This window comes from Cyprinodon variegatus, unplaced genomic scaffold (genome assembly GCF_000732505.1).
Source record: "Cyprinodon variegatus isolate N-32 unplaced genomic scaffold, C_variegatus-1.0 Scaffold333, whole genome shotgun sequence".
NCBI classification, from domain to species: Eukaryota; Metazoa; Chordata; class Actinopteri; order Cyprinodontiformes; family Cyprinodontidae; genus Cyprinodon; species Cyprinodon variegatus.
In genome coordinates, this window is record NW_015150786.1 from 108,311 (window position 1) to 119,797 (window position 11,487).

At 38.9% G+C, this 11,487-nt stretch overlaps 1 protein-coding gene across 1 annotated transcript in view; it reads right to left on the reverse strand.

Annotated features, from left to right (window-relative positions):
- Positions 1-1,092: 1,092 nt before the first annotated feature.
- LOC107091355 (ubiquitin thioesterase ZRANB1-like) overlaps positions 1,093-11,487 on the reverse strand; it is a 27,935-nt gene continuing 17,540 nt past the window's right edge. The window contains exons 4-10 of the mRNA XM_015385211.1: positions 10,661-10,814; positions 9,879-9,950; positions 8,838-9,036; positions 7,456-7,576; positions 6,981-7,110; positions 4,898-5,127; positions 1,093-2,803 (exon numbers count right to left, since the gene is read on the reverse strand). Of these exons, the coding sequence (XP_015240697.1) occupies positions 2,585-2,803; positions 4,898-5,127; positions 6,981-7,110; positions 7,456-7,576; positions 8,838-9,036; positions 9,879-9,950; positions 10,661-10,814 (1,125 nt within the window). The 3' untranslated portion in view covers positions 1,093-2,584. The remainder of the gene's footprint in view (positions 2,804-4,897; positions 5,128-6,980; positions 7,111-7,455; positions 7,577-8,837; positions 9,037-9,878; positions 9,951-10,660; positions 10,815-11,487) is intronic.

Sequence of the window (11,487 nt, forward strand, 5' to 3'; positions counted from 1 at the left end):
CTGACTGATAAACAACACTGTAAATGTGAAACAATTTGTTCATCTTCTTTCAAACACATGTTTTTTTACGGACATTCTTAATGTGTATCTTGTAAAACAATGTTAGTCCAGCCTTTGCAGTTAGAACAAGTTAAAAACGTTCCATCTGGTCGAGTTCAGAACTCGGTTCGGTGGTCCTTCATGCCTTTGTGGAGCCACTATGAAACTATTCCAGCAATTTTTGGATTATTAAATTTTTCTAAACTGTTTTAGTGAGCTGAGATATTGGAGCCACAGCTCCAATGAAAGCTCATCCATTCCTCACATTTACCCCATTGCTGGGTCACAGTGGAGCAACTGATGCGTCCCTCCAGTGTTCATTGGGTGAGAGGGGAAGGATACATCCTGGTTAAGTCATCAGTCTTTAGCAAATTTACATCAAGTTTAAAGCTGTACATTTTTGAAGAGATGAACTTCACTTTTTCCATTATCTGGTAATTGTACTAGATGCATTTCCTTTCCTGATAACTTGTCTCATTGTTTTTTGTTTCCTTTAAAAAAATTAGTTTGCTTGAGATGTTGCCCTGAATGACGTCCATGGATGTGTCTCCACTCAACTTAAATGTGTTATTAGACCTTTATGAAGCCATACAATCAATTTTTTCTCAAAAAAAATGAGCTCATTCACTACTGGCATTAAAGGTATAGTGGAGGATGTTCTTTTTCCCAGGAGCGGGTACAGGGCTGTGCATGTGCATTTTTTTTGCAAGTGGAGAGGGTGAGTCTTTTCAAAAAATTTGCAAAAGTCCTCCACTATACCTTTAAATAGAGATACATTTAATCATTCTCACAGTGTTTACTTGGATTTTATATCAGTGAGAAAATGTGGCATAGGTTATTTGCAGAGAAGAAAAAAAATTAACATCCTCCTAGGAATATTGGGATTAGATTTATCTACGGTATTTATTGAAATTATGTAAGAAATATGTTATAAAATGAAATGCGTTGAAAATAAAACTGAATACTTTCCAGGTTAAAGTGTAAATCCAGTGACCTGAGCGGTGAAATCTGTCCTCTTTCCACGCTGCAGAAACACAACAGTTCAGTCCAGACATTCAAAAGGGTTTTATTTGTTTTTTTCCTCCATATTTTTCCTTTACCTTGCATTACACTCCGCTTAGTGAAGTCAGGCCTAAATCCACAAACCATCATAGTTACAATTTCAACTATTGTATAAATACAAAGCAAACACATAGGTGATGTCCAAAAAACATGAATGACATGAAACACGGAGGAGGTTACAGTACGCAATGGTTAGAGGGGGAGAAAAATAACGCAAACGGTAAGGTATTATCTTTTTTCCCCAGTTATTTATTTTTTCGGCTTTGGTTGTAGATGTTGCCATTTCTCACAACAAACTGTATGGAAATGATGGACAACGGACTTTAACTGACACATGTGAGCTGGCAACCAATAACTGAAGGGAACAGGAGACAAATGTGAGCTTTAACACTAAATCGCCTCATCTGTCAGAAAAACAAACAAACAACAAAAAGCACCAGATTTTAGGCATTCAGATGAGGTACTAAATCCCATGCAACATGTTTAAGTAAACTTCTCACTGTCAAGATTGGTTCTCTCCTTTACAGCAACAGTGTTTCTGTGCAAAAGTGTCTTCATCGAGATTGAGAGCATAATTAACAAAATCCACACAAAGAAAAAAAAAACAATCCGAGAAAAATATACATAAAGCTCTTATTAGCTCAAAGAAGTTTCCAAACAATAAATATGTTGAATAAATTCAAGCACACGCACAACTTCTCAGTTCAATCAGTCTGTATAAAGTAAACCGAATATCTAAACGTGTTAATGCGCTAAACCTTAGAGGGCGAACCTCCCTTCAAAGGATCTTATTTCAAGCAGTGATGCTGCATTTTGATTAGAAATGTGTCCATAAAGGTGCATTGCTTATAATAAGGATATAGTAGGTTGTTTATTATAATCTCTGGTTTTCTGAAGATTATATTTATTGGCTTTGTCCTCGTCTGTTCAAACACAAAAAACACACAGAAAAAAAATGCCTAACGAGCCAAACTGTACAACTGGAAAACACGTCAAAAAGATCAGGTTGGAAGTGTGCTTTTGTCAGTGCCCCACGCTGAATAATTATAAAGTGTTATCTTAAATAAATGCTGGTATATTTCCTTTAACTTTTATCAACAACCACATGCATTTGGATCGATGGATAAACATTAGGTTTGTTTTTTTTTTTTTTATTTATATTTGAAGCAGGAAAAAAAATCGAAGGGTTTTCTGGATTCCTCTCTTCTTCTCCCCCGTCGTCGTCAGTCAGGAGTTGGTTTTATGAAAGAGTTTTTTGTAAGAACATGACCGACTGGCTGTTTGTAGCAGAAGAGCAGCAGTGTCTTCTGTAGTTGTGGTTCCCTGTCCTCTGCTGGAGGCTTTCACAGTTTGTCCGTGTCAAGAAAGGATAAGAAAAATAAAACAACCGGAAAAAGTGTAAAAAAAAAAAAAAAAAACCAACATGAAGAAATGGGGGAGGAGTCCTGCCTCCTGCAGACCCGCTCTCTCCGCTTCAGTTTAGTCACTCGTCATCGTCGTCGTCCTCTTCTTCTCCGTCAGACAAAGAGGCGCAGGGTCGGATCTGCCTGTAGCCGTCCAGCCACTTCTCCACCATCTGAGTGACGAGCGGATGGTTGCGGCGGCGGGAGCTTTTCTGCAGCGCCACCAGAATGCCGCCCTCCGTCACGCAGCAGTCCAACCACTCTCTGAGGAGTTTCTCCTGTTGCTCTTCGTTTCCCATCTGAAAGAGAGCAGCGGGTCTTACTACACACCACGGCATCAATCATGCAAACCTTCAAAGTTTCTAACGTCGCTTTTATTGGGATGTTTTACCCCCTTATTCCCTGTCAGAGAAAGTCTCCATCACCCTACAGTAAAAGTAGTCACAAAAAGGAAGTTATGACAAAAAGGAAGATTCTCTGATATCTAAAACCGAAATACATTTTAAAAAGTCTTAAGATTTACAGAGGCTAATGAAGCTGTGAAGACTGTCCAAACCCCACTATGAAGACCAAAGAACACAGGTGAAGTTTAGAGGAAGATCAAAGCATTTAAACAAGCTTTGACCCTCTCATCAAGCATCATTCAAACAATCATCTGGGATATAAAAATTACATTAAACTACAATGTAAACTAACAGGCCATGAAAAGAATAAAATCAACCAGGAAGAAGCCAAGAGGCTCATGGCTACTCTGGAGGAGCGTCACACATCCACGGCTCCTGTGGGACAGAAGTTTCCCTACATTGGGCCTTTATGGAAATTGGGAATAAGGAAGATGTAGTTAAAACAACGATGCTAGAGACCTGATTTACAGCTTAATGCGAGAGATGAAAGGATGCTTCTAAGAAGTGGAAGAAGGCACCTTAGTTAGATGAGAAACATTCAAACCTGTGAGTTATATGATCCAAAAAAGAAAATAAAAGCAGTTTGTAGCAGCATTAGCCTTTAGAATTTATTTATTTATTTTTTTAAGCAGATTCCAGCAATCTGTCCTAAGCTGATGAAGTAGTGGAATCACACCTGCTGTATTTTGTGGACCAGAGTTCGTTTCCCTCTTAGTCAGAACTTTTTTTGCAGACTTGAGCAAATTCTGGGTTGCACTAAAAAAGGACAGACAGTGACCTAGTCCTTGCTAGTCTTTTCTGTCCAACGGGAGAGCAACAAAAGTCCCATGTGTGGTATTGTTTTAAGTTATAATCCACTGGCAAAAAAAAAAAAAAAAAGGATCTGATGAAGGGAACAACTAAAAAACAAGAAGAAAATGAAAATTTTCTGGTGTAAATACATCTGGAAAAACAATGATTACAGAGAATAATAAGGCTGTGGGGTGAAAGGTTCCCTTTCCTCAGGGACTAAACCCACAGCCGAAGCTTCAGTGGAACCATTCGGATATTTAGGGAAGGTGAATATATTTCTATGCCACACTTTACTGGACAACTATGCACCATTGGTGTTTTCACCAAGGATGACAAATTATTTTGCTGGTGCTCCTTTTTTCGTGACGATAACAAGAACTAATGAGCTAAACATGGATCTTGGATGATGAAAACATCATGAGTCATGGGTGTGAGTTTTTGGTGACGGGACGAGACGAGTGAAAATGTTAGCAGATTGTCTGTAGAATTTTTTAAATGCATTATTTTGCTGTGATGTGCTACGTAGTATTACATGAACTTGATCGTGCCACCCACCTGGTGTGCAGCGGTGTGCAATGTTTCCTGGTATTGACCATTACATGGTTTTTACAGGGACTCTAATTTAGTGCTTTTTAATGCTCTTAGAAATAATTTTAATGCCATCAACAATTACCCATGACTCTCATAATTACACGGCAAAATCCTTTGTTGACTTTACCGTCGACCGGCTGCAATCCCTCATTTTCCAGCCCCTTTTGTTGAAATAGCCATTTTCCCATTCTCTAGCTTTTTCTCTGCCTCAAGTTTCTTTTCCGATCATACAGCTTTACGAACAACCGGAAGAAGTTTTGTGTAAATTTATCGCAATATAATATATCTGACGAAATTGTTTTTAGACATTTTTTTTTTAAATAAAGCATTCTAAATGTCATAATAATCCCATTTAATGACTTTCAATGCCAATTCAGAATCTTAATTTAAAAAATAATTAATTTAGTGACTTATAATAATTTCTAATGACCCGTGGAAACCCTGCATTAAAAAATATTCTCTAGTTAGCATTTTTATTCAGTTTTGGTCTGGATTGCCTTGGCATTACAATTATGTAGGTTCTCTGTTCTCTGCCTTTATACAGCCTCTCTCTCAGGTCCTCAAGCTGGTCAATGAAATCCCAACTTCAAAGGTGGATCTTCTTACTTCCTGTGCCGAGAGGAAGTGGATGTGAAGCAGCTTCCTCTCGCTGTCGACCAGCGGCAAGAACGTGACCGTCTCATCATCGTCCGTGTTGAGGTTGGCGCCTGCGCCGCGATTGTCGAACCCGTCGTTCTCCATGGCTACCAGTGCTGAGAAGTGGCCTCGCGTGTAGCCCAGAGCGATGGGGCTCTTCCAGCAGAAACTCTGCTCCCACAAAAGAGGCAAGTACACACCTGATATAAAAGAAAAGAAAGAGTGGATTAGATCAAAAATAATAACAATAAAATCCTTTGTGTGAACATAAAATCTATTTAAGTGACAATCAGCATAGTGAGGAAAAAAAACATTCTTAAACCTGTCCCACTACACAGAATAACTGTGACAAATGTAATCGATGCCAATAAATGATTTTTGCCAATTAATCTACAAAGAGCTCCACTATATGAGCTCCATCATGCTACATTAACACCTAGATAACATCTAAACCAGCCAGCCGTCTATTTAGGAATGGAAATCTGCAAATTCCCATCAAAGGCAAACTATATATACTCCCAGGAGAACAATAGGAGCAAGTTGAGCTGGTATGCAGGGAATGTCAAAGAAACTCTTCTATATCCAGGAAGAGAAAGTTGATTTAAAACAAATGTGGAGACTTTTACAACTTCCAAAGCAGTTGTAGGTTATTATTTGTGAGCTTAACTATAGATCAGATGCGGTGTGAACATTTGGATGTGGTACATTTCTAAACCTTTAGATCGTTAGAGAATATTGAGTACTGATTCAAAGATTTCTGAAAGGACACTTAAGGATTTTTACTATGCAACTTATTGTTCATTAATAATTAGGTTTGACAAGATTTTGTGTAGAGTAACAACAATTTATACTGAAGAGTAGCACTACTTCAACATGTTTAATCTGTTGACACCTTAACCTACAGGGCCTAATCTGTATGTAGTCTAATTTCTTTATTAACCTGACCTTCAAATAGCTCAATGAGCTCAGCGGATAGAAAATAACAACAAAGATTTTGCACAAGCAAGAAGTCTCACTAACATAAACTCTTATTTGATTGGTTTGGTTTAAATGAGGCTCTTCTTTATCCATTAATGTTTCTCACTTTCTCGTTTTCAGGAAAGAATAAGACTGTTCAAATAAAAGCAAAACGTACAGTTCAGTAAAAATGTTACTCAAGTAATTGTAACTAGTTGCTATCCACCTGCTTAACTGGAACCTGCTGCCAGTGCTTACTTTAACAACGAACCTGATTTCTGTCTAGCAGCTCCAAGTCAGCACCAGTTCTTCAAATGACCAACCCATATAAAATCTGCTTCTCTTTGTGTTTCCCACTGGCTCCTGGCAACAGTAAATCACTGGTCCATCAGACAGACTTTACAGTAAGTAGCTGGCTCCCTCCAAGGACCTTCATCATGTCCAGCACAGTATAAGTAGGCGGCAAATTGAATCCAGACTGTTTTCAGAGTTAAGATTTATGGCATTCTATTGTCAATTAACCCTATATGGACAACATGAAGAGAAACTGAAATGCAGTTCTCTCACTCTCAAGATTAAGACAGTAAAGATCATCAGTAAAGATGATTATCAAGGATAGAAAAATGTAATCTAAATCAACCTTCTTGCAGACTACGCTTAAAAAAAAACAGGTTAAAAATAAGTTACATATGTAATTAAAAGTTCTCAAAGGCCCATAGGGACCAGTCCAATGCACATCCAAGGAACAATATTGCAAAACAGATCAAGTTTATAGTCTGGAGATGATGTTCATTTAGTACCTGAGGTTATGTAGCCTCAGGAACTAAATAAACATTCCTGCTTTTAACGGCTCTGACTTCTCATGCCTTACGTTATTATAAGTCACCCCCCTTTTTTCCAAGGTTTAAATCAAACAGTCCAAAAATAAACGAATTACACTAGAGTAGGTTCATTTATGTCAAGCATCTGAGCTATGCAGACACATGTAGGCTGCAGCTATTTTCAAAAGCGAGTCCAGTTCTTCCACACCCACGGAGTGTTATCATCGCTGCATGAGAGTCAAACAATGATGGCTCAGACAGAACCGAACGCTCACCTTGAAAGCGAGTGTATCCGAGCGTTTCGCCGCGGAAACTTTTGTAATACTTTACTCCGTAAACGATGATGGGCCTTCGAAGTATGTGTGCAAGAACAAAAATATGTGTCTGCTCCAAGCTGGATCCTGGCTGCAGAGCAAAGGCAAAACACATAACAGACAGAAAACACAACTATTAGGATAAAACCCTTTTAAAAATATAATAGTGGTTAAAAAGAAAAGGAAATAATTACGGAGCTTCCACACCCACTTTTAATGTATCCCACCCAAATGCTTAGTCTGTGAGCTCATTTAGCAGAGTGCTGATGACAGGCAGAATGCACTTTCCCAAGACGTTTACAGGGAATGTTTACGATGGCAAAAAGCAGGAAACTTTCTTGCATAATTCATGCATCATTAATGGGACTCCTTTTAAGCACAACAAGCTCATGTATTACATGGTAAAACGTTGCTGTTTGCCTGTAGGGACGTGTACCTGGCTGGCGAGGGACAGGATGAAAGCCCAGTCCTCCTGCCACTGCTCCTCTCGGAGGGAGAAGTGCAGGCCGAAACTCTGGGAATACCACGACTCCCACTCCTTCCAGCGGCTGTAAAACCTGAGGAAGAACAAACTGCTTAGACAGTTGGCTCTTCTTCACTTTAATCTTGCTCAGTCTGGGTTTTACAGAAACAAAAGGAGTCGAATGAGGCTCATGTTTATGTCTGATTCTCCCACAAGCAAAGGCTGCTGTCTGAGCCGAGTTTGATGGCGCAAGAGAAAATATGTTTTTTATTTTTCTTTAACTTCTTTATGCTCCATTATAAGACTGACATCCCTCCGAGCCCACGTTACACTCACACTATAGGAGGGTAGGACTGTTTCAGAGTGATAACTTTTACCATAATTTGGATGTTAAGAAACAACAAACACCAAAGAAGTTATTTAAATAATCAGGCTCAATAGAAACATCTTACTCTGCTTCAAAGACTGATAAATGTTTGGTTTTCAGAGCCAGTTAGGGATATTTCTAACGACCCCTTTAGTCAGAGCTGGGTCTTGATCAAGGCTTTTTAAGACAATTATATAGCTAAGTTCAACCTAGGTTCAAAATTAGGGCTGAGACAATTAATCAGATTAATCATGAGTAATTTATTATTCAGTAATCAATTACATAATCAATCCCCTGATTTAATTCTATAAAAAAAATTCTTTAAGGAATCTTTTGCTAGCCGATTATTAATCGAAAAAAAAATGATCAACAGATAAATCGATTAGCAAAATAATCGCACGTTGCAGCCCTATTCAAAATGAAATGCTACTTTTATGAAGCAGCAACACAAGCCTCCCAGTCACACTGATAAATGTTACAAGCTGAACAATAAGTGAGTCATGAAAACACACCAAACACTAATATTAGAGTTTAATAACGGCTGTAGCTGAATGTGTCGGGCTGATATTACTTTTAGAGACAAAGACAAGCAGTTTAGCTGAAGTGTTCTTAGTTATATGTGGACTAAATAGCACATTAAGGTTGTCCTGCAGAAATAAGGACAAACACCTCTAAATTAATCGACTTGAATGGATCAAATTAGGACACTGTGGCAACAAATATTAAATAATATTAACCTAAGAGGGCAGTAACTATTGACTTGGGTATCACTATTAAGTTTAAACAACCAGGTTTGTTTTGTTTTCTCTCTGTGTGGTAAAAAAATTATTTCTCATACATGGTTTATTAGTTTTTCTTCAATCCTCTGGTTAAAATATTGCTCTACCAGTCATAGGTGTTCCATCAGTCTGCTGAGCAATGTTGGGAAATGTCAAAAAAACAGCAAACTATGCATTGATACGGTTTTAAAAAACGCTGCAGGTCTCACCAATGTGAGCAGTCATGTAAGCTGTCGTGAAGAGTCTTGCGGAGAACGGAGTCCTTGTCGTAGATGCCCCATGTGGCCTGCAGCACCGAGTCGAGCAGGCAGTCCCCGGCCGTCCGGTTCCAAAGGGCATAGAGTCGACTGTCCAATCTTGATCCAAGCTCTATAGACCAGTTGATGATTGGAGACTCTTCTTCAAGCTCTGACCAAGAAGAAGGAAAGATTACATGGAAGATAGATGCTAAACTTATTGGTGAAACCCACATTAAAGGCATGTTCTAGTAGCAAAGCATACAGGTTAGAGAATACAACTAACAACACTACATAGTTAAAGTTTACCTTGAATCCCCAACTAAAACAGATCTTGTTTGACAAAAAAAAAAAAGAAAATCAAGGTTTTTATTACAAAATCAAACATTTGCACTGCAAATTTTCAAGTCAGTTTTTCCTAAAATAAGTGCATTTTTTCTTGTATCAAGCAAGTAAGTGAGACCAATGGAATTAGACAATTTACATATAAAATAGGGGAAAAAACTGCATTGTCTTAATCCAAGTGCATAATATCTAATGATCTTATTTCAAGGGTAAAAACACATATTCCATTGGCAGCTCATTTTATTTACCTACTCAAATTAAGGGTAAATACATTTTTACTTATTTTTAGATCTTAAACAGACACAAATCTAAAGAAAAATAAAATAAACATGCATTGGGCTTCTATTTCCAGTTTGTTATTATGTATGAAGACTGAACACAGCCACATTCATTCAACCAGGATCAAAGAAATCCCTGAAACTCGATTAGGCTGATTAGCAGAGAGATGAAACTGATTGAGGCAGACCGCCTGGCCAAGTGACAAGCTAAGAAACAGTGTTGGCAGGAGGGAAAATCCATGTAACATAACACTGCCGGCATGGGGGAGACCTCTTTGTTATTGTGCACAGGTTGTGAAAGGAGCCCGTGTGTTTGCCTAGCAACCGGGCTGTTGTCGGATAGATGACACTGCAGCAATAGGATGTAGAGCTGAGGGAGTGAATTATTTACCCTTTTGGACGTCTCGGTCCAGCACCTCATCAAAGAGCTTCTCCTGAACAGCAGGAGGCAAGTCCTCTATATCTGAAAAAAATAAAATAAAACTACATTTAACAGATGAGTAATATCATATTTAACTTGAGAATTGACTCTTTTACTCATGTTTCTCAAAGACCAAAAAAAACTAAAAAACTAAAGGATGTTTATTCTGATAACAGTCTTCCATTTCTGGCTGTTTTCATCTACAGCCAGCTTGTTGAACAGCAGATCTGAGGCACCTTTAAGCTTGTTCCTTCAGCTTATATAAATTAATGCCATGTCTGTATGATGGCTACAAGCAAGTCTTAGCACTTTCCTGAATAACATGGAAAAAACAATCCCTGGTTCACAACAAACAATAGGACAACACAATGAACGTATGTAAAGAAACTCTTACAAACACGGCTCTTACTAAATCCAGTTTTCTTACAGATTAGAAAATAAACAGCTGGATGGGTGGCTCTGTGTTTGTGCGAGAACAATGCTGAAAATGCAAGCCAAAGGTAGCCCCCATGTGCTTGCTGTTAGAAACAGACAACCGGAGCATTATGCCCCTCTCAGCATGCGAACAACACGCCGTTTCACACTCGGCAGGCAAACAAAACGCGCATTCTAAGACACGCTCAAAAGGCCAGACAATAAGCTGCTACAGCTGCAGAGCACCGTCAGCCTCTGGAGTTCCTGTAATGATATTCATGAACATGTCTGCACCAGCTGTTTGCTCTGACTCATTTGTTAGTGGATGAGGTTCTGACCTGCAGGTAGGGTAAAGGTGACCAGGTCAGTGAGGAAGTAGCAGGTGAAGTCACCCTTACGCTGGTGAAGAGAGGCCGCCACCTCACGACGAATCTGCTCGGTCAGCTCAGGACACACCATGGCTGGGATGCACTTGGCTGCCTGCTGGGACACCTGCAGGAGGAGGAGACAAGGGAGAGTAAGAGAAGCTTTATCTAGATGAAAACAGAGCAAAAGGAGTTTAAACATTACAAGTTATCACAACTTCCTGCAATCTTTAGCTGAGCTTTGGCGAATGAATCGTTTGATTTGGTGAGATTTGAGAAGCTTCTGCTGCTGAGAATAAAGCACACGTGACTTCACTGAAGTCAGCATGTAAAATCTAACCATAGGTGTGAACATCAGGGGGTTACTAAAAATAGCACACTAGTGCAGTAAGGAATATGATACAGATAGATGCTGGTACTGCTTCTAAAAAATTTAACTAATAAACAGTTCTAATTCTAAACTACAGTAGTAGCAATTCAAAATTTCCCCACTTTCCTTGGGCACTTGGCTAGTCCCCTACAATTCCTTTTTAAACATCTAAAATATTCTTTCTGTCATGATCTGTGGACACTAAAAACTAAAGAGAAGCGTTTTCTCCTCGTCAGACCCTGTAATTCAATGAAGGGTGGAGTCAGAATAAATAAATATGCACGCCCAGGAGAAGGCCAGTGGCTGGAAGTTGGAGGGGATTTTGCTGCAATTCGGCTGGCTTTTGACTAAGTTTTCTAGAAACTAAGAAGTTTTTCTTCTCATATGTTTTCCTTTACACTGAGAACACTCCTGGTTTGTTTAATATATA